Source organism: Panicum virgatum, chromosome 3K (genome assembly GCF_016808335.1).
Source record: "Panicum virgatum strain AP13 chromosome 3K, P.virgatum_v5, whole genome shotgun sequence".
NCBI classification, from domain to species: Eukaryota; Viridiplantae; Streptophyta; class Magnoliopsida; order Poales; family Poaceae; genus Panicum; species Panicum virgatum.
In genome coordinates, this window is record NC_053138.1 from 26,432,056 (window position 1) to 26,454,500 (window position 22,445).

General features: G+C 49.3%; 2 protein-coding genes and 2 pseudogenes across 2 annotated transcripts; 2 read left to right on the forward strand and 2 right to left on the reverse strand.

Moving 5' to 3' along the window:
* The first annotated feature begins 772 nt into the window (after nt 1-772).
* Nucleotides 773-6,533, forward strand: LOC120698698 (protein NRT1/ PTR FAMILY 3.1-like). Its single transcript, XM_039982411.1, has 3 exons — nt 773-1,043; nt 4,492-5,278; nt 5,372-6,533. The coding sequence occupies exons 1-3, from the start codon at nt 941-943 to the stop codon at nt 6,276-6,278; spliced, it is 1,797 nt and encodes a 598-aa protein (XP_039838345.1). The 5' UTR covers nt 773-940; the 3' UTR covers nt 6,279-6,533.
* A 3,818-nt stretch (nt 6,534-10,351) lies between these two features.
* On the forward strand, nt 10,352-12,187 carry LOC120698699 (annotated as a pseudogene).
* A 6,418-nt stretch (nt 12,188-18,605) lies between these two features.
* On the reverse strand, nt 18,606-19,082 carry LOC120700772. Its single transcript, XM_039985001.1, has one exon. The coding sequence runs from the start codon at nt 19,080-19,082 to the stop codon at nt 18,606-18,608; it is 477 nt and encodes a 158-aa protein (XP_039840935.1).
* LOC120701358 lies at nt 18,957-21,430 on the reverse strand (annotated as a pseudogene).
* Between the last annotated feature and the right edge of the window lie 1,015 nt (nt 21,431-22,445).

Sequence of the window (22,445 nt, forward strand, 5' to 3'; positions counted from 1 at the left end):
CATACCATCGCACAAATCCGTCAGAATTGAAATGTTCCAGAGATGCAAATTGTTTCAGAACAAAATAAAATATTCTGAAACAAAATAAAAATATCCCAAAAATAGAAATTATTCCGAAACTAAATAAAATGTTTCGAAACAAGATAGAATTTTTTCGAAACAAATAAAAATATTTTAAAAAATATCATCGAAATATAATTAAGTATGATCTTGTTTTGAAGATCTTATTGTAAAAAACACAAAAGTGCAATCAAAACGTAATTTGAATAACCCGTTTGTAAGATAGAATATTTTTAGTTTAAAATACACAGGAATCAAGACACAGTGAGCTGCTGCACCCGCCTCTGCGACGCGTTGCTGGCAGCTCGTGCGCGCGATGAATATCCTTCCCGTTCTTTGCTGGCTTCGCTTCGCTATGTAGCCCGATGTGTCAGTCAATAAAGAGATTCTTGTGGTTTCGTCATCAACCTTAAAAAAAAGTTACAAATTCAAAGGAGAGTCCGGTTCCGACATAGTTTCCTTGGCTGCAGCTGATACGGTCCGTAAAATCTTAGAGCGTCAAACGGCGATTGCCACACACCAGCAATCAGCATCCTGCGTGCTCCTGCCACCTGATGTGACTGTACTGGATGGGTTCCAGCGGGGGTGTGGAGTGGACGCATCCCGTTCCCGTGCCGCTTTTCCGCGTACACGTATCCAATCCAATTCCAACCCAATCTTAACCTCTCATCTTAGCCCCCCCGATTCCTCTTTAAAAGCGTGCGTGCAACGCACCCCCGTTTCCATTTCCCACACGCATCGCAAAGTGTTGGGCGCCGGCGGCCCAAGTGTGCGGCGGCAGTGCCTGCCTAACCGGCCGGCTCATAGCTAGCTCCCCACTGGGCGGGCGCTCTGAGGCTGCTAGCTTGTTCTGCTCTGAAGGAGCGGGAGGGGGAGAGCAATGGCGGCTGAGGACGGGAGAGGGGAGAAGGAGGGCGCGGACGCGGCCGCCGCGAGGAAGGCGAAGCGCCAGGGCGGGTTCCGGACCATGCCCTTCATCCTGGGTGAGTGATTCTTGTTCGCTCCTTCAGTTGCTGCTACTCCATATGATTTGGTCTGTTCTTGCTTAGTAGTTGATTCCTGTTTCTACCTTACTGGATTGTCCTTCAGATTCTTCCTCTGTTTCTTGAGCTGAGCTGGGTGGCTCTACAATAGTCTGTATTTTACACCGTCAAATTCATAACCAGTTGTTCAGGAAAAAAAATTAGTAACTGCTCATATCAGGAAATAGCACGGCAGCTGCACCCATAAATACAGACAATTATTACTAGAATCTCTCGTTGCAGACAACTTTTTTCTTTTGAATTTCTAATTGTCCCTGCATGCGCGCCACCTTTCGGTGCTGCAACGCCAACGGGAGCTGCAAGTCTGAACTCTGAACACGTTGCTGGCACCGATTGAGCACGCCCGTCCACGCGTGTAGGGGCGCTCTCTCTTTCGCAGCAGTCTTTGTTGTTTCCCCTCCGGGTCAAACCAGTCTATTGTGCTCGACAGGTGTAGGCAGCTATACAAAATGACGTCTTTGGATTTGCATCAGACAATTCAACCAAGAACAGTACCAAGGTTCTGCTTGAAATTCTAAACTGCCAAAGTGTAGCTGTCAGTGGTAGCAACCAAGCACATAGTGCTATCTGTTTGTACTCGGGTTTTGTCTGGCTTTTATGGGGATAAAAATCTGTCTACAATGGAAGCTCAAAGTTTATTAGGAATTCACCATTGAGCCTACGGTAGGAGGAGGGATCAGGGATGAAGGTTCCTCTGGCTCCGCTCCACTGACCACTGCACCTTTCTGGTTCCTCCGATCTCCGTCTCGGATGAAAAACGTGCGAGCACGCTCTCTTCCTCGACAGCAAGATAAGCCCCTGTCCCTCTTTGCCGGCCGCCTCCAAGGGCGTCCCGGCCATCTGATTTGATTGAGCCCACCACTGCCCTCAGCTGCTTCAAACCAGACAGTGCCCTGTTTGGTTCCCTAGCACAAGTTGTTATGTTAGGAACTTTGACCATTAATTACTGGTATCTATTATCTTATTATTTGGCCAACAAACGGAGCCTCCATGTTCGCTCTCAAGACCTAGAAATTCCCACGTTAATCGGAGAAAATAAGAAAAATTAAAATTACCCACCACTGCCATTATGATAGAAATCGACCCAAAATACCTCTATGTCTGACTAAATATAGCACACCACGTCATTATAAAGAAATTAATCCAACCTATGTTATTATGATAAAAATCGACTCAAAATACCCCTATGTCTAACTAAATATAGTCCACCACGCTATTATGAAGAAATTAATCCAATATTTAACATAGTAATGAGACTAAACAACTAGCATTGGATAAGCTAAGAGATTCTTAAAAATTACTATTATAATTTTTAATTTCTACAGGCATAAACATTGATAAAAAAATTCCGGACAAGCTTCAAAAATATTTGCACACCATAGCACCACGCTGGAAAAAATAGAAAAGTTGTAGCCTCACATTATACTGAGATATCTTATTATTAGGTCAACAAACGGAGCCTCCACGTTTGATCTCAAGGCCAAAAAATTCTTACGATAATCGAGGAAAATAAGAGAAATTGAAATTACTCACCACTGTCATTACGATAAAATTGGCCCAAAATACCACTATGTTTTACTAAGTATAGCCCACCATGTCATTATAAAGAAACTAATCCAATATGTAACATAGTAATGAGACTCCAAACAACTAGCGTCGGTAAGCTAGGATATTCTTAAAAATTTCTATCATAATTTTTAATTTCTGCAGGCATAACACATTGATAAAAAAAATTCCGGACAAGCTTCGGAAAAATATTTGCACACCACAGCACCACGCTGAAAAAAGTAGAAAAGTTGTAACCTCACAGTTTACTGAGAAATACTATCATTTTAGTTGAATAATTGTAATATTATTTTTAGCATACAATCGAAACATGTACGGACAAAGTTAATATGTGTTCTATTTACTAACATTTCAGTCAAAAGTCATGTTTAAACTAATAAATGGTGCTAAAAAAACCAGAAATAACCTTATGTCAACTATTATTTATCTTACTGTCTTAGTCAAACCAGTTGCAGCATATTTGAATTGATTAAATGAGTACCCAAGCTAATAGAGGAACAAAATAGGTGCACTAAATTCATATTCTATTGGAAACGATAAGGAGGATGATAAAAAATAAGAAAAAGGAAAAAAGAAAATGAGAAAAAGAAAGGCCATAAGCTTGCGCGGATACGGAGTGGACGACGTGGAAGAGTGGAGTGTGGAGTGTGGAGGAACTATTATTGGATTAGGGGCAACAACGAAGAAATGAATGGTCGAGGTGAATAGGATTCACATGCTCTATCGATTCTAGGAATTAAGCTGGGAATGAGAAAGTAAACCTATCCTTTTTTGTCTCTCCCCTTGAGCAACCAAGATAACAGCAAACAAGAAGCAGCAACACCAGCAAGTGAGTACCAGGAAGACGTCAAGAAGCTGCCGCAAATCATTGACTTAGAATCCAAATTAAATAAATAAATAAATTACGCTACAACATTAATTGTAACACATAAATCTAAAAAAATGCTTAAAAAATTTCTTATGTCAAAAATAATACTACCTCCAAATGAATATTATCTATTTTTCATTGACGCGATCCTCAAAACACAACTTTGAGTACTATTAAAAAAATTTACACTTTAATGAAACTAAATATTTTTTAATCAACGTATTCAACAACAAACTTAGAACTATCTGAAAATGGTATCCAATTCAAACCTAGAAGGAGTATGAAAATAAAATCAAATTATTGATCCTCAAAATAGCTTTAATAGATCTTGATTTTCGTAAAAAAAAAGCTTTATGAAAGCCGATTAAAAAAATATAACCTTAAATATACTTACACCTAGCCACACAAATAATAAATATAAATAATTAAATAATTTAAAATATAATATTAGAGATGGTCACATCTAGCTGCTCAAATGCGCGGATGGCCTTCCTAGTTATATGAAGGCAGTTTGCAAAACTAACTCCACGACCATGTATTACTTCACGAGAGGAATCTAATGAGGCCTTTGATCGCACGATTAGAGGATGGTTACTGTAGCACGAAGAGTTACACCCATTTTTATAGAGGTTTTGCAAATAGATTTCATTTAGTACTCCATGTAAGATTTTTTTTCTCGGGGAAAGTGCATTCTAGGATCTAGAACATCCAAATAGGGCAAGTCTCTGTGCCTCACTATCCCAGCACTGCCCAGTGCCCACTGGTGACTGATGGTGCTGCCCTCGTGTCCCGGTGTGACTAAACCCCAGTGTTAATTGCTCTCACCACTTGTTTGGATAAATCCATTCGCTCTCAATACACATGAATTAGGGCGGAAAATAAACTAATTTCTTTGCCAAACACTTGAATTTAAACTGACCGTTTCCCGCCATGGCTGTGCCCGACGTACGGCAGCCAACGACTTCTGCGACCGGCTCGCCTCGGTGGGGTTCACCTCGAACCTCATCACATACCTCACCCTGCAGCTGCACCTGCCGCTCGTCCACGCCTCCAACATCATCACCAACTACAATGGCACCGCCAACCTCACCCCGCTCGTCGGCGGCCTCATCGCCGACTCCTTCGCCGGCCGCTTCTGGACCATCGCCGTCGGCTCCGCCGTCTACCAGATCGGCATGGTCTGTCTCACCCTCTCCGCCGCGCTCCCCTCGCTGCACCCGCCGCCCTGCGCCAAGCACGCCGCCGACTGCCGGCGCGCGTCCTCCTACCAGATCGCCGTGCTCTACCTGTCGCTGCTCTGCACGTCGATCGGCACGGGGGGCACGCGCCCCTGCACCGTGGCGTTCGGCGCCGACCAGCTCGAGCTGAGCGCGGCGCACGGGCGCCGGGGCGCCAGGCCCAAGTGGAGCTTCTTCAACCTCTACTTCTTCGCCGTCGAGCTCGCCAAGCTCACGGCCGTCACCGCCGTGGTGTACATCCAGGAGAATGTCGGGTGGGGGTGGGGGCTCGGCGTGCCCACCATCGCCATGCTCGCCGCGGTGATCGCCTTCATATCCGGGTACTCGCTCTACGTCAGGATGCCGCCCGGGGGCAGCCCCATGGTCCGGCTGGCGCAGGTCGCCGTCGCGGCGTTCAAGAAGAGGAAAGCCGCCGTGTCGGACCCGAGCCTCCTGTACCAGGACAAGAAGCTCGACGCCGGCATCTCCACCGCCGGCCGCCTTCTTCACACCGACCAGCTCAAGTAATTATTAAGTCAAAATTGCGACCAAAAGTGATTTGGCAACTCGATCGATCGAACTGCACGCACGAACTGACTTGTGCTGTTCCTCACCAGGTTTTTTGACAAGGCGGCTATCGTGACGGACGGCGACGTGCTGCCGTCCGGCCAGCCGAGGCCGTGGCGGCTGTCAACGGTGCACCGCGTCGAGGAGCTCAAGTCGATCATCCGGATACTGCCGATCTGCGCCGCCGGCATCATCCTCGTGACGTCGTCGTCGCACAACCACAGCTTCGCCATCCAGCAGGCGCGCACCATGGACCGCGCCATCACGCCGCGCTTCAAGATCCCGCCGGCCTCCATGTTCATCTTCACCAACCTCGCCATGCTGCTGACGCTGGCCTTGTACGACCGCGTTCTCGTCCGCGTGCTCCGCCGCTTCACCGGCCGCCCGAGTGGCATCACCCACCTCCAGCGCACGGGCGTCGGCCTGGCCATCGCCATGCTGTCCAACGCGGTGGCTGCCGTCGTCGAGCGGAGGCGCAGGTCCGTGGCCGCGGCGAGCGGCCTGCTCGACGCCCCCAAGGGCACGCTGCCGATGAGCGTCTTCTGGCTGGTGCCGCAGTTCGCCATCCACGGCGTCGCCAACGCCTTCATGGACGTCGGCCGCATGGAGTTCCTGTACGACCAGGCGCCGGAGAGCATGCGGAGCATGGCGGCGGCGCTCTACTGGCTGACCTTCTCGATCGGGAGCTACCTCGGCACGCTGCTGGTGACCATCGTGCACGCCAAGACGCAGCGCAGCGGGCAATGGCTCCCGGACAACCTCAACCGAGGGAAGCTTGACAATTACTATTGGCTCGTCGTGGCTCTGGAGGTGGTCAACCTCGTCTACTTCTTCATCTGCGTCAAGTACTACACCTTTAAGCCATTGGAGACGGTCGGTGGAGAGGAGGAGGTCGAGCTCTACCATGGCAATGGCACCGACGCCGCCGCAAAGAAGCAGGGTGGAAGCTTCAAGTAGCTTAGTCTGTGCTTCGATCCCCAACTAAATGGCTAGTTTGAGTTGGGATGGAATAATGGTATTTAGATAACCTTTTCTTTTATGCTTGCCACATAATCTTACCCCGATTCTAAGAACATTACCAGTAGCACATTTTGTGTAAGGTAATTGTTCGAGAAATGTAGGAGTAATGTTTATTCCCTAGATTTCTATGCTTGATTTTGATGTGTAACATTTATAGTAGTACATCCCTAATACAAGAGCATAGAGAGAAAAGAGCGCTTTAGGCCCTGTTTGGTTTGAGGGACTTTTGTTGGAGTCCCTAGGACTTATGAGACTTTTAAACCAAACAGGTGGGACTTTTAGGGACTTTTTTTAGGGTAGAGACTTTTTTTGAAGAACCCTCATGAGGAGCTTTTAGAGACTTTTGGGCTACAATTCCACCTACTGCCCCCTACCCTATCCGCATGCATGTAGGGAGAAGGGGTAAAAATGTCTTTTGAACACACCATTTAATGAGGTTTAGTCCCTTTAATCATTGAAAACAAACAGGATGAGACTTTTATTTAGACTCAGGGTCTTTTGGAGGGGCTAGGGACTTATGAAAACCAAACATGATCTTAGAATGTCATTGAAATCTAAGAAAAACCAGCAAAATATATAAAAAAAGAAAAATTAGTGGATGAAACAAGAATCTTGTTTAATGCTCGGTCCAACAAAATTCATGTAAAAGTAGATATGAAATCACATGGGCCCTTGAGCAGATAGCAATATCCATAAAATAAATAAAAAAATACGAGGGACTTTAGGTACTTAATCAGAAAAAATTGAAGAAAAGAATTAAACAAATCCAGAAAAGGAGTGGTTTATACTTATTTGCATGATGCTATGCTATTACCTTAAACTCAAATTTCTGCTGTCGTAGTTGCCTAAAGTAGTACAGTTATGTTTTTAGTTACATACATTAACATTACGTCGTAACTGTGTATCTGTGTATTCACACTTCCAATCATAGAGCTAAAATTCAGTTAAGGACAGGTTCAGAGCACAAATTACGTAGGATCTATATATTCGGTCTGATTGTTAAAATATGTTATCATGATTGGACCCTCAACACATATGCCTTCAACCCAAAGGCCATGGTCTTATTTTATCCCTGCCAACCTCATGGTTTGACTTATGCTCCGAATGAAATGCATTAATTGTAATCATGAATTATCAGCGCTTATCGGTACTCCCTCCGTCCTGTAATACAAGTCATTCTAGCAATTCTAGAACAGATTAGAAGATAAAATAAAAGAAACAGATTAGGAGACGGAATAAAAGACGCATCTGCCCTTCGAGAACTCTAGGTTATCAACTGTAATTAAAGTTGTTCCTAAAATTAAGTGGTGGAGGAAGGAATAGAAAAGGTAAGCATGCATGTGAGGTCCAAGAAAAATTAAATGATTTTCTTTAATACTTATCCAGAAATCCTAAAATGCAGTACAAATTGGAACCCTTCGATGCCTTATATTCCAGAACAGAGTAAGCGTGCCAGGAGATCAAAAGTCACAAAGAAACTCTAGAAAAATCTTCTCTGGTTGCTGCTCAAGATGAAACAAAGCTCAACAAACGTCTACCCATGCTGGTTGCCCATTCCATGGCAGGCTTAGTTTACAAAACTTTGAGTCGAGATAATGCCCGTCCTAATGGTCGTTAAACGGCAACTGGTAACATGACATTCTGCCATTTTATCTCGATGCAGTGGATGGAGGATCTTCAATGGCGTCATACACTCAATAATATCTCAACCAACAGTTGGGATTTTATAATGCCCTGGAGGGCTCTTTTGGGTAATATATTCAACCCCGATCGGCCGTCCTGAGATGAAGCCTGCAGGCTGCAACTGCAAGCTCCCCATTCCGTGATGCTTGTCCTTGGACATATATCCAAATCCAGCCTACCACGTCCACTGACTGTGAGGCCAGCTAGCTTCTCCTCTAGAGGGGTGGTAAAGGGCCTAACATTTTGAACTAGAAAATCTAAGGATCGGGCTCTAAAAGGGCCGGGCTCTAAACATATGTATTTTTGAACTAAAAATTTTAAGGGCTTTATTGGGCTGTGAAGAGGCCATTAGGGCCATGGCCCATTACCACCCCTACGAGGAGAGCAATAGCGGAGGCGGAGGACCGGAGAGGCGAGGAGATGGATGCGGGGGAGAAGAAGGCGAAGCAGAAGGGTGGTTTCAGGGCCATGCCCTTCATCCTAGGTGACCTATTCACCCTTCCTGATGATGCTATTATTAGTTTTTTTTCCTTTCCTTTTTTGCGAGAATATTATTATTTTTGTTTACAATTCTGTCGTGGTTGGTTTATGAAGCTGTGCAAGGGCTTCTACAGATTTTTGAGCTTCACAAATATGCTTATGTGCTGGAAAAGCGACGGCCTCGTGAAGAACTGATTCATGGGATCGATTAGCTAGTTCTCGGCAATAGGTTCCTGGTGGTCTTGCTCCACTAGATCCCCCACCCTCACCCACCTCCTGTTCTGTTTCTTGAGCTGGGTGCCTGCAGATGTGGTTCCCCAAATCCTTTTCCTTCACGGGTCAGTGAAGGCTACCCATGAGACAAGTCTAGCTGTGAAATAATTTCTTAACATGCTGATCAGATATTAGGTGCATCAACTACGGATCAGTCTCTAGGCTAATAATAATGATATCACTATTCACCATCATCCAACCTTTCCATGCAAATTAACAAAGGAAAAAATCCTTTAGGAAAAAAAATGTCTCAAAACCTTTCTAGGAGATTAAGGAGGTGAAGTTATATAACCATGTAAAATTTCGACCTCAAACTTTATGTTACATATGAAATTTGCAGAAAGTTGAGAATGATCTGGAAATTTTGCAAGCTAGATTATATAAGCTTGATTCCATAATCTAGAGGGTAAACAAATAAACCTTCAGTCATGTGCAGGGGGGATTCGGTTAAGCCATTATGGTCCTATTTGTGCCCCTGATCAGATTACAGAATCCAGTGTATATATGCTAGATTTTATATTGAAATAATCATACCTTGAACAACTTATGAGATTATATAAGCTAGATTATATTATCTAGAGGGCAAATAAACAGGCACTGTATTTGTATTCAATCGCCATGCAAATAAACAGGCACATAAACGAAGGCACACACATTTTTAAAGCTAATCCAATAAGGGAAAAGAAGGTATTCAGCTGTGCTATTTAGTTTGAGAAGGCAAAATAGGAAAACTGTGGGCAACATAACCATAGTCACAGGATTCGGGGTCGATGCCTCGTCCCTCGACCCGGGAACGTCGTTCCGATTCGAGGGTCGGGGTCGAAGAGGGTCAGTGTCCCATTCAAAGTTGGATCGTGTCCCGGTTTGAAAGGGGTCGCAGCCCCATTGCTAGCAGATTTAATTGGGATAAGGAGGTTAAGAACAGTGGATTGGTGTGGTTTTTGTTAGACAATGAGCTGAGTACGTGTAGCATGGTCTAAATGTACTCTTTTATATGTTTCTTATATGCTTGTGCAGATTAGTTTCTTCATTAGTAGCATATATATAGTTTTTGTCTTTATCGACCCGAAGATATCGACCCCGATGAATCAGGGTCGCGTTCCACATAATAATTTATCGTTCCATAGATGTATACCCCCTTCGTATCATAATTTTATAAAGTGACGACCCTCGACCCCGTTCCTCGACCCGGTCGACCCAGGAACTTTGTGACTATGAACATAACCATAACCACTAAAACAAAATGAAGATCTCGATCCTTCAACCAATTCAAATCATGTATAGTTACTTTACAAAAAAAAATCAAATCAAGTAGAATACAAATATGGGTAACATTTCCCACCATGTTTCTACTCTACACGACGACAGCGAACGACTTCTGCGACCGGATCGCCAACGTCGGGTTCAGCTCGAACCTGATCTCGTACCTCACCCTCCAGCTGCACCTGCCGCTCGTCGAGGCCTCCAACATCATCACCAATTTCAACGGCACCGCCAACCTCACCCTGCTCGTCGGCGGCCTCATCGCCGACTCCTTCGCCAGCCGCTTCTGGACCATCGCCTTCGGCTCCGCCGTCTACCAGCTCGGCATGGTCCTCCTCACCCTCTCCGCCGTGCTCCCCTCGCTCCGCCCGACCGCCCGCCGCCCTGCGCCAAGAACGGCGTCGGCTGCCGGCGCGCGTCGTCCTCCCAGATCGCCGTGCTCTACCTGTCGCTGCTCTGCACGTCCATCGGCACCGGGGGCACGCGCCCCTGCATCATGGCGTTCGGCGCCGACCAGCTCGAGCTGGACGCGCACGGCAGGCCGGCCCGGGGCGCCAAGCCCAGGTGGAGCTTCTTCAACATCTACTTCTTCGGCATCGAGCTGGCCAAGCTCACGGCCGCCACGGCCGTCGTGTACGTCCAGGAGAATGTCGGGTGGGGATGGGGCCTCGGCATCCCGACGCTCACCATGCTCGCCGCGGTGGTCGCCTTCGTGTCCGGGTACTCGCTCTACGTCAGGATGCCGCCCGGGGGAAGCCCCATGGTCCGGCTGGCGCAGGTCGCCGCCGCGGCGTTCAAGAAGCGGAAAGCCGCCATGCCGGACCCGAGCCTCCTGTACCAGGACAAGGACCTCGACGTCGGCATCTCCACCGCCGGCCGCCTTCTTCACACCGATCAACTAAAGTAAGCTAAATTTAAACTCTTAGAACTATTGGCCAATTAAAGGCAGGTGAATTATTGTACTAGGTTGTTTTGTCTGCATGATCGACCTGACGATTAAGCACTTGCATTGTGCCCGCCAGGTTCCTTGACAAGGCAGCCATAGTGACGGGCGGCGACATTCTGCCGTCCGGCGAACCAAAGCTGTGGCGGCTGTCGACCGTGCACCGCGTCGAGGAGCTCAAGTCGATCATACGCATGCTACCGATCTGGGCGGCCAGCATCCTCCTGGTGACCTCGGGGTCGCACAACAGCAGCTTCGCGATCCAGCAGGCGCGCACCATGGACCGCGACGTGGCGCCGCGCTTCAGGATCCCGCCGGCGTCCATGCTCGTCTTCGCCAACCTCGCCATGCTGCTCACCCTCGCCGTCTACGACCGCGTCCTCGTCCACGCGCTCCGCCGCCGCACCGGCCATCCCACCGGCATTACCCACCTCCAGCGCACGGGCGTCGGCATGGCCCTCGCCGTGCTGGCCAACGCGGTGGCCGCGGCCGTCGAGCGGAGGCGCCGGTCCGTGGCCGCCGCGAGCGGGCTGCTGGACGCGCCCGAGGCCACCGTGCCGATGAGCGTCCTCTGGCTGGTGCCGCAGTACGCCATCCACGGCGTGGCCGACGCGTTCATGGACGTCGGCCGCATGGAGTTCCTGTACGACCAGGCGCCGGAGAGCCTGCGGAGCACGGCGGCGGCGCTCTACTGGCTGACCAACTCGATGGGGAGCTACCTCGGCACGCTACTGGTGACCATCGTGCACAGCAGGACACGGCGGAGCGGGCAGTGGCTCCAGGACAACCTCAACCGGGGGAAGCTGGACAACTACTACTGGCTCGTCGTGGCATTGCAGGTGCTCAACCTCGTTTACTACTTCCTCTGCGTCAGGTACTACACCTTCAAGACATTGGAGACGGTCGGGGATGACAAGGAGGTGGAGCTCGACCATGTCAATGTCGACGGCAATGGCGCCGCCGCCGCCAAGAAGGGTGCAAAGGAAAGCTTCAGGTAGCTTAGGGTGTACTTCGACATTTGTGAACTCTTTAGCAATAGCGAATAGTGTTTGCAGAATTTTTTTTTTCAATCAGTGCACATGTTTATTTATGTCCTCAAATTATTCTACATACTTCTGTATGTATGCCTGATTTGAGTATGCGTTGGTATGAAGACTCGTATCATACGTACGTTTTGTTTGGAAAGTAGTAATTTGGATACGAATTCTTAGGACGTTAAAAACAACTCCAGCAAAGTTCTTACTTAGATCTCTACTTTTAAAATAAGGACCTAGAGCTAAAAAAAATCAACTCCAGCAGACATCCTATTAGAGTCGACATCCTGTTAGAGCCGAGGTACCTACTTTTCCCCATCCGGCCCCTTCTCCCACGGGCGCATAGCGAGGCCCCTACTCCCCCGCGCACGGCGATCTGCTCGCCGGCTCCGACCCCGAGCGGGACCCAGCTCGGCACCGGCTTGTGCGCCCTGTACGCCGGCGGCAGGTGGTGCACGCCCGGCCGAGCTCCACCAGCTCGAGCTGCGGCGCCTGCGACGCCACCCCCGAGCTGCGGCACGCTCGCGCCGTCCACCGCGGGGAGGAGAGAATCCGAGAAGGCGCACAAGAGCACCCTCGTCGCCGGCGTCCATGGGCGGCGAGGCGGTGCGCGCCAGTTTTGTGGCGGTCTTCTTGGCCGTCGCGGTCTCGGGAGCGGCAGCGGGGGCGCTGCCGAGGTTCGCCGAGGGCGCCGAAGTACCGGAATGGGGAGGGGTGCCCCGCGGCGGCGGCGGCGACCACGGGCTGGTCCACATCGCCATGACGCTGGACACGCACTACCTGCTTGGGTCCATGCCAGTGGTGTACTCGCTGCTCAAGCACGCCTCCTTCGCCGCCCCATTGCAATCTCTTCCGCCGGTCTAGATGGACTCAAATTCGAGGCGGAGACCGAGGAGGCCTCAGCACCGCAGCCGGCGCACGCGGTCCTCCCCGCGGCGGAGTCCATGGTGTGGCCCCAAGCTGCCGGCGCCCGCGCGCGGCCATGCGCGCCTGACCCTCTCCCTCGCGAAGCTCGAGCTGAACACAAGCTGCTGCCCCCAAGCTGCCGCCGGCCTCCGATGGTGAGATCCACCACCTGTTGTGCCTCCGGCGGCGAGATCCACGCCAAGAAGTCCCTGCAGAGCCTCGCGGAGTGGAGGTGACCTTCGATGGCCGTGGCCCACGAGCTCAGGCGCCGCTGGAGAGCAACTGGAGAGAGAGAGGGAGTGAAAGAGGGAGAGAGCACGCCACTGGAGAGTGGAGAGAGAGAGCGCGCGCGCCATGGGAGAGAGACCCAAGGTAGAGAACTAGAGATGCTTAGGGAGCTGCATGGAATAAAAAAAAACCTGACAAGTAGGTCCAATATGTCAAAAAAAAAGTAGGTACTGAGATTAGGGGGTATTGCTGGAGTTGACTATAGAAATAATAACTCCTAAAAATAAAAGGAGCTCCTACTTAAAAAAATAGACTTTGAATAGAGACTATTGCTGGAGTTACTCTAACATAGTATAGTTGGAATTTAAAAAGCTTACCGCATCCTCTTGTGTAGTGCAATCCAGCTTCCCAAAGAAGTGCATCTGCTATTCTGGGGCCAATTGTGAGGGGACAAGGCCAAGATATTGGTACTAAAATTCCTGGGCCGCATTGGAATAATGTTAATAAGAAATTACAATGATAAAGGAGCCTCAGTTTACTTAAGTTCAAAATTTTCCTTCAAATAATGACTTCTATTTTCTGTCAGTTTGTGGCTGTGTGCAGACCACGTACTGTTTCAAGTGACCATTCCCCCCTTTGCTAATTCCAAAGGGACTACTCTTGTTAATTCCAAAGGAATCCATCTTCCTTCCAAAGTTACCTTGTATAGTTGTTGTACTGCTAGTTTGCTTTGAGTATGGTGCATTGCTTTGCAAATCAGACGCATACAGTATGGTTGCTGAATTGGGCACAGACATAGTGCAAGCATAATGGGTGTATCACCATGTTTGGACCTAAGCTGGTCGGCCGGAATAATTTGGATTCTTTCTACTTTTCGGCTCTGGAGGACTGAAACGTGCCAACAGTAGCCTAACACCAATTGTGGTATATATATTTATCTTTACCTATTTCTAAAGAGGACCCCATGATGGTGGGTCCATGGATGAAAAAATATCGAATCGAAACCAGAAACCAGACCCTATGGTCATCAGAAGATCTGAAACCATATAGATGGATTGACGCATGATGACTAAAATAGGAAAATACTGAAATTCTCGATGACACGTACTAGATTATTACTCTTTCAATCGCACATACTAGGTTATTACTTTTCTAGTTATAAAAATCTATTATAAGATATATATATATATATAGTATATATATCACACTTTTTATAAAATCACTTTTAAAATTATACTATGCTAATCAATATATTTATATAACTTCCTTTGCAAACATAGTGAAGTGAGTTTGATCAAGCAACGCACGGGCATATTTGTTATATATAGTCTTATCAAAAGAAAGAAAGCAAAACATAACCGGAAGATTAATGAAAACAAACCGGAGACATGCACTCTAATAATCTTATTAGTAGCACAAAGGTATGAATCAATATTTATACGCGTGAATTAAAGTAACAGATCTAATTGCTTTCATGAGTGAAATATGTAATATGTAATATGTTCCAAACAATATTTATACGCGTGAAATATCCAAAGAATAATGTAGCTTCCATATAACCTAATTGTTTTCACGCACGTAGCTCCCCAATCCAGCATGGTGTGTATGGAAATGACTTTATTATGTCTGGTAAATCATATAAGATGCCCAACTCTTGAACCTTGGAGCTGTTCAAATGATAAGATACTGCTCTTGCTCGTGATAGACAAAAGAACACAATCTCTTTGTAAGGATGAAATCCGAGAAAAAAATGTTTCTTGGTCATACGTTTCAACCGAATCTTTGGTTTCAAGGATTGCACCATCTTCGAAGTTCCATTCAAAATGCTCTTCTGCCCGTGGTTCCTTCATGTCCACATTGTTGTTTATGACGATCCATGGTTTGCTGTATCTATTCTGAACAGAAAAGGGATAGTTTTGCACCACCGCTTGAAGGCTGATGTTACTCTTCAACGCCCACTCCGTCTGATCGCACGATTCATTAAGCAACCACACTCGACAATGAGGCCACCTATCATTCCAGAGTAACGTGCAGTATACGCCTTTCTCTGATTTCCCCAAGTTAAGAACATCATCTTCACCGACTACTTCGCTCTCCAATGGGGATTTGATCATTTGGAACTTACCTCAGTTGAGCATTCAGTTAGAGACGGCGATCGCGGGTTCGCCCCATTTAACAAGTTTATTCTACGAATATAAGAACATGTAATAAAACAGATATGCAATTAATAATAAGTAAATAATAATAAAAGGAGGACAATCTAGCTAGAGAGAAATAAATTAAAATAGAGGAGCTAGAAGAGAATGGATGCCTCATAACAGAATCATCTTGACAGTGCACATAGAGTGCTCCCCGCAAATAGACTGTGTGGCGTTCGAAATTTTGCCGATCGGGCAGCATCATGTCAGCAATCGTCGCCACAGCTACGCCCCCTTCAAGGACGAAAGACCTCTCTTCCCACCTCCAACTCCTCGACGAGAAGACGTGCCCGTGCGTCGAGTACGGCGACGGGGGCCATTCCGAGTCCTCCTGGAACATGCTGCTGGAACCGAGCCTCGCAGGAACTGTGGGGATCAGGGACATCGCGTAGTGTGGTGACACCTGTTGACGACCAAAATTGGCAGTAACCTGAACAGACCGGTCTGACCGGTGTGTCCAGGCGGTCTGACCGGTCTAGACTTCTCTGGACGGTCTGGCATGACCAACCGGTCTGACCGGTCTAGGAGGAGTCCGAGTACAATTAGAGTTCTTAATAGATTTAGATCTGTAAACAGGATTTCTTGCGGGATAAGTCTTCCCCACCCTATAAATACAAAGGGTCCCGTCCGATTGAAGTGACAACCCAATCGAATCTATCAAAAACACATCTTTTATCTTTTTACCTTTACCCTACTTTTCCAACCTCGACATGTTGTTCTTCTCTCGTCTTCATGGCGTTTGAGGACGCCCTAACTGGCCTGCCGAGCCTAGGGCAACCCTATACACGCTTGCCCCGACGGGATCCCTCCCGGGCGAGCGTTCGTATGATCGTCGCCGTTCTGCACGGCGACCGGTCTGACCGGTCCCTCTGACCGGTCTGACCGCTCTACGCAGGAGGTGCTGCAAGGAGCTCCTCCTCGTGTCGCGCGACCTAGTGCGATCGTGTGTTGGCCCGTAAAAGGCGTCAACATATTTTGGCGACTCCGCTGGGGAAGAAAATCAAGTTATCGTGGCCAATTTGTCAAACCTTAGCAATATGGCGGCACGTGAACAAGGAGTCAAAGTGATAAAGGAGCGGCAAATAACATTCCCCATTGACATATTGATGAAGATGCAATCTTCAGGTAATTTATCTGATTATGTATCTAGTATTGTTAAAGATTTTATTCAAGCTCCTATTGTTCAAAAGTCGGTTATTGAAAAGCCGACTAATAATCCTTGTAAAGATTTGCCTATTTGTGATGTTGTTGGTGAAGATACCGTTCGGCCGTCTCAAGCCGAAATTGTAGAACCAAATTCCTCTTACAAGAGCACAGAGACTAAATCTAGTACTTCAACGCTCGGGGGGCAACAAAATAAAGGCAAAGCTGCTGGTTGCATTGTAACCGGTCTGATCGGTCTTAAGACCGGTCTAACCGGCTCATCTAGAGTTTTGCAGAATAAATCAAAGCCTAAGATGGTTAAGTCCAAAAAACCCGAGATTGGTGTTTGGAAAACTGTTGAATCCAAATGCCGTCACAAGCATCAAAAGGAAAAGCCGAAGCCCTTTCTTGGAGATCTTCCGGCTAAATTCAGAAAACAAAATAATGATGCTAGTCGGCTAAAACATCCAAAATACTCAAGATCCACTCCAAGACAACAATTCCATGATCGGAATCAGCAAACGAATAATTTTTCTAATTCAGTGCCGTTTTCATCACATAGGTCGTCTACACATATACCATACGGGTCTTATTATAGCATGCCTTGTTTTTATCCGTCATGGTATTTTAATTCATATATGCCGTTTCTTCCTATATATTTGTGCCCAAATTATATTACCTATAGGGAGCCGGCAATTAGTAAGCCATCACCTACAAATAATGGCCATTTTGATCGAAAAAATCGACCTGTGCAGAAAAAGAAACACATGGTGATCAAGCAAGTTTATCGTGTCAAAAAAGATGGGCGATTGAATAAAAATTCAGATTTGACACAAGATAAAAAAGCCGACCATTGAAGAAACATCGGCTAGTTCCGTTGCTCAGATTGTTCCCAATGGAGCCCATACTTCAAACAATATAGTCGAACAATGTTCAAGTTCGGCTGGGGGGCAAGATAAGAGCATCTATATCGGTTCTGACAGGACCGGTCTGACCGGTTCGTCAGACCGGTCTGACCGGTCTGAACCTGGAAAGTCTGGTGGTGCAAAAAATAGGATCAAGCCGACCTTTGAGGAGCTTCTGGATAAATACAAGAAGATATTTGCGCAAAAACAAAGCAATCAATTGGAAGACAAACGAAAAAGGAGTTCTTCATCACCAAGATCAAGAAAGCATCAACGGTCATCGTATTGGTCTTCGTCATTCATCCCGTCGATGCATGTACCATGGTCTGCATATTCAGGTTTGCTTAATCCATGGTTTGGTCATAATCCTTGGCTGCCATATTATGATTATCAGTTTTATACTTTACTAAGGAGCTATGATTTGTATAATCGGCCGCATTGGCCGTCTCAAGATTTTTGTTATTGAACATGCTAAGGAATATAAAACCGAAATAGTTTGCTGATCGTAAGCTAGAAATTGTTACATGCTAGTTCTCTTGGTTCGGCTATTTTAGCATGTTTAAATATAATGTATGGCCGACGTATTGTTAATCGTCTCTCTTAGACAATTTTGGTCCAGAGAAGTGTTCTTTAGCACGCAAGCTTTGCCAAAGAACAGGGGGGTATATGTTGACGACCGAAATTGGCAGTAAACTGAACAGACCGGTGTGTCCAGGCGGTCTGACCGGTCTAGGCGTCTGTAGACGGTCTGGCATGACCAACCGGTCTGACCAGTAGGTCCGACCGGTCTGACCGGTCTAGGAGGAGTTCAAGTACAATTAGAGTTCTTAATAGATTTAGATCTGTAAACATGATTTCTTGCGGGGTAAGTCTTCCCCACACTATAAATATAAAGGGTCACGGCCGATTGAAGGGACAATCCAATCGAATCTATCAAAAACACATTTTTTATCTTTTTACCTTTATCCTACTTTTTCAACCTCGAAATGATGTTCTTCTCTCGTCTCCATGGCGTTTGAGGACGCCCTAGCTGGCCTGCCGAGCCTAGGGCAACTCTACACGTGCTTGCCCCGACGGGATCCCTCCCGGGCGAGCGTTCGTAGGATCGTCGCCGTTCTGCACGGCGACCGGTCTGACCGGTCCCTCTGATCGGTCTGACTGCTCCACACAGGAGGTGCTGCAAGGAGCTCATCCTCGTGTCGCGCGACCTAGCGCGATCGTGTGTCGGCCGTAAAAGGCGTCAACAACACCATAGGGTCGTACACCAGGCCGTAGTTGTCGTAGAAATCCTCCATCCCGGTGGACTGGTGCGGGGAGGAAGGCAAGCGCGCCCACTGCCGCGTGGCAGGGTTAACCAGGCGCCCGAAGTCGAGCAGGAGCAGGCTGTTGCAGTGGTCTATGATGTGCAGGTCCATGGCGTCGCGGGTGCCCAGGAAGTCGAGGCCGCCGGCGACCTGCTGGCGGCCTGGCGAGGGGCGGCGCGAGAAGAAACATGGGGGAGGGTGGAGGATCCGCCCGAGGCAGAAGAAGCCGTCGAGCCGGAGTGGGAGGAGGTCGGCGCGGAGCAGGCGTCGGGTGTCGATGATGGCGCACCAGGCTTTGCGTACGCAGCGCGACGCGGCGAGGCCGCACGGCGCGAGGCGGCGGAAGACGTCGGCGAGCAGGTCGTCGGGTAGCAGATCCATCTTGCACACACGGTCGCAGGAGATCGATCCAACAGAATTAGGCTCGTGTTTATCTCCCCCGTGACCGTGATGGCTTGCATGGCCATACGATCAAACAAAATTAGGCCAAGCCCTCTCGAAAGAAGATGAAAAACATTGGGTCAATATAAACACGGCAGCACTTGCGGTCCTGTGGGCCTGAGCGCGTCCGCTCTAACAAATACTCCCTCCTCCGTTCTGTGACGCCCCAACCTGGCCGTGGCAGGGCTCAGCTAGCCGTTGCTCCCCACGGCCGTCATGAGGCCCGTCGCCGGCGTCGACCTCGAACGATTTCTAGGTGTAGAAATGGAAGCACGCGATGTAATAAGCGAGATTGAGCACCAGGAGGAAGGTGACGAGCCAGTAGTAGTAGTCCAGCCTCCCCCGGTTGATGTTGTCCTGGAGCCACACCCCTCCGCTGGCGCTCTGCACCACCGCCACGAGCGCCGTGCCCAGGTAGTTCCCGAGGGAGCCGGCGACCCAGAAGAGCGCCGCCGCCGAGCTGCGCATGCTCTCCGGTGACTGGTCGTATAGGAACTCCATGTGGCCCACCGTCGAGAGCGCGTCGCTCACGCCGTGGAGCGCGTACTGCGGCACCAGCCAGAACACGCTGACGGGCACGACGGCGGCGGGCTTGTCCAGCAGGCCGTGCTCGGCGGCCGCGGCGCGCCGCCTGGCCTCCACGAGCGCGCCGGCCATGACGCCCAGGACGGAGACGGCGAGGCGGGCGCCCATGCGCTGGAACTAGGTGATGCCCGACCGCCGCCCCGTGCAGCGGCGCGCGAGGGGCACGAGGGCGCGGTCGTAGAGCGCGAGGCTGGCGAGCATGGAGAGCGTGGTGAAGATGATCATGGTGGCCGGCGGGATCTGGAAGCTCGCGGTGAGGTGGCGGTCCATGGTGCGCGCCTGCTGGATGGCGAAGGTGAAGTTGTGCGACGCCGCGGCGATGAGCTGATGCTGGCCGCCCACAGGGGCAGCATGCGGACGATGGATTTGAGCTCCTCCACGCGGTGCACCGTCGACACGCGCCACAGGTGCGGCTCGCCGGAGTCGGCGACGTCGCCCGTCGTTACCACGGCCGCTCGGTCCAATAACCTTCACGTGGGGCAGGCAAGTACCAGCAGGAATTAGTAATTCTGATCTCGGAGACGTCGAGCCCAGCCAAAAATAAACAACGAACCACATGGGCAAATTGACGCACATCTGTCGATGCACATGGACCAACAAGACTCAACTAAGAAATAAAGCACAGTGGTAGATCAACTTGCCTTAGCTGATCGGTGTGCAGCAGCCTCCCGTCGGCGGCGATGGGGGCGTCGAGCTCCTTGTTGTGGTAGAGCAAGCCGGCGTCCTCCGGCACGTCCACCTTCCTCTTCCTGAAGGCGGCGACGAGGACCTGCAGCAGCCGCTTGAAGGGGCTTCCCTCGGGCTTCACTTTCACGTAGAGCGGGTACCCGGCCACGAACGACAGCACGGAGAGGAACATGGCGATGGCCGGGATCCCGAACCCCCATCCCCACCCCACGTTCTCCTGGATGTACACCACGATGGTGAGCGCCAGCAGCACGGCGAGCCCCATGCTGAAGAAGTAGAGGTTGAAGTAGCTCCACTTCTGCTCGCCGCCGGGGCGCCGGCCGAACTGGTCGGCGCCGAACGCCACCACGCAGGGCCGGATGCCGCCGCCGCCGAGCGCGGTGAGGAGCAGCGACAGGTACAGCATGGCGAGCTGCCCGCCGCATGCGCGCTGGCACGACGGGGGCGCCGCCGCCGTGGCAGAGGCGGCGGCGGCGCACGGCGCGGGGCGGAGCGCCGGGGCTAGCGCGGCCGCGACGAGGCCCAGCATGCCGAGCTGGTACAGCGCGCCGCCGCCCGCGATGGTCCAGAAGCGGCCGGCGCAGGAGTCGGCGACGATGGCGCCCAGGACCGGCGTGAAGGCCTCCGTGCCGTTGAAGTTGGTGAGCAGGTTGGAGGCCTCCGCGAGCGGCAGGTGCAGCTGCTGCGTGAGGTACGTGATCAGGTTGGCGTTGAAGCCGGCCGTGGCGAAGCGGTCGCAGATCTCGTTCGCTGCAGGAAAACACTGATCGAACTGCGATTCTACCGAGGAAAACTGATCAGAGTGCCGTGACTGCACGCACCTAGTATGAAGGGCATTGTCTTGAAGCCGCCCTGCTTCGTCTTCCTCGGCGACCCATCCTCGTCGGCCGGCGCCGCAGCCGCCATGGCCTCCGTCCTTGCTCCTTGCTGCCGTACCAGATTAGCTAGCTACGGATACTGAGATACACTGTATACGAAACCGAAGTGGCAGTAGAGTTGCTATTGCCGGTCGAGTGCTGCCCTCCCTGCAGACTGGGTCAAGTGGGCAGTGTAATCTAGTCCGCGACGGCGCAGGATTCGGTGGCCGGCGAACTAACCCAGCGTGCGAACAGCGCGGCGGGCACAAGAGACAGAGACAATCAGACAAGCGAGCGACCGGTGCAGTTCAGATGCGCGCAGATCATCACATAAGATCTAATAATTATTTTTCTATTCCAGAATAATCTTTTTATTACTGGAACAATTGTTATTGTTCGTGCAATAAATAAAAATTATTTTGAAATTTTTGTTCCGAAACAAATTTGACCAAATTACACATGTGAGATTCTACCTATAAGTGCCTTTTTCACTCGAATTTGCAGGCACACGCCGAGTCCGATTCCTGTGCATCAGTTGCAGTAGCAACAACAGCTCAGTAGTCCTCAATTGAGGGCTGTGTTTGGTTAGGGATGGAAACTTTTTATAACTTTGACCACTAATTAGACATATTAAATTAAGTCTAATTACAAAAGCACCTCCACAATCATGGGTACTGTAGCAATTTTATACATAATGAGACCTTTGACCACATGATTTGACGATGATTAGAGCATGGTCACTGTAGCATTACTGTATCTAATCATGTATTAATTAGACTCATTAGATTCAGCTCGCAAAGTTGCATCCATCTCTAAAAAGGTTTTACAAATAGACTACATTTAGTATTCCATACATACAAAATTCTCCTTTCGCGAATTTTTTACTGTTACAACCAAACACCGCCAAGAGGTGAATCATTGTTCATCACTGTGCGGTACTATAGCAGTCCTATACACCAGGTAGTGTTCATATTTGTAGCACTTGATCTGGCCGGCTCATGTAGGAAACCAACGGTTCAAGTTGGGAATGATTGATAAGGGGAGGCTAATTTACGGTCGCCTCCACCACTGGAGAGAGAGGGAGGGAGAGATGGATGGAGAAAGAGACACAGGGTGAGAGATAGAGGGTCCCCGTCGCCGGACCTTCCCCGTAGTCGGACAGCCGCGCCGCTCC

Bases quoted from the DNA above. Each gene is read 5' to 3' on its own strand.
- LOC120698698 (XM_039982411.1), top strand. From the start codon at position 941: ATGGCGGCTGAGGACGGGAGAGGGGAGAAGGAGGGCGCGGACGCGGCC. The intron at 1,044-4,491 runs GTGAGTGATTCT...GACGTACGGCAG, and splicing joins GACCATGCCCTTCATCCTGG to CCAACGACTTCTGCGACCGG. The intron at 5,279-5,371 runs GTAATTATTAAG...GTTCCTCACCAG, and splicing joins CTTCACACCGACCAGCTCAA to GTTTTTTGACAAGGCGGCTA.
- LOC120700772 (XM_039985001.1), bottom strand. From the start codon at position 19,082: ATGGATCTGCTACCCGACGACCTGCTCGCCGACGTCTTCCGCCGCCTC.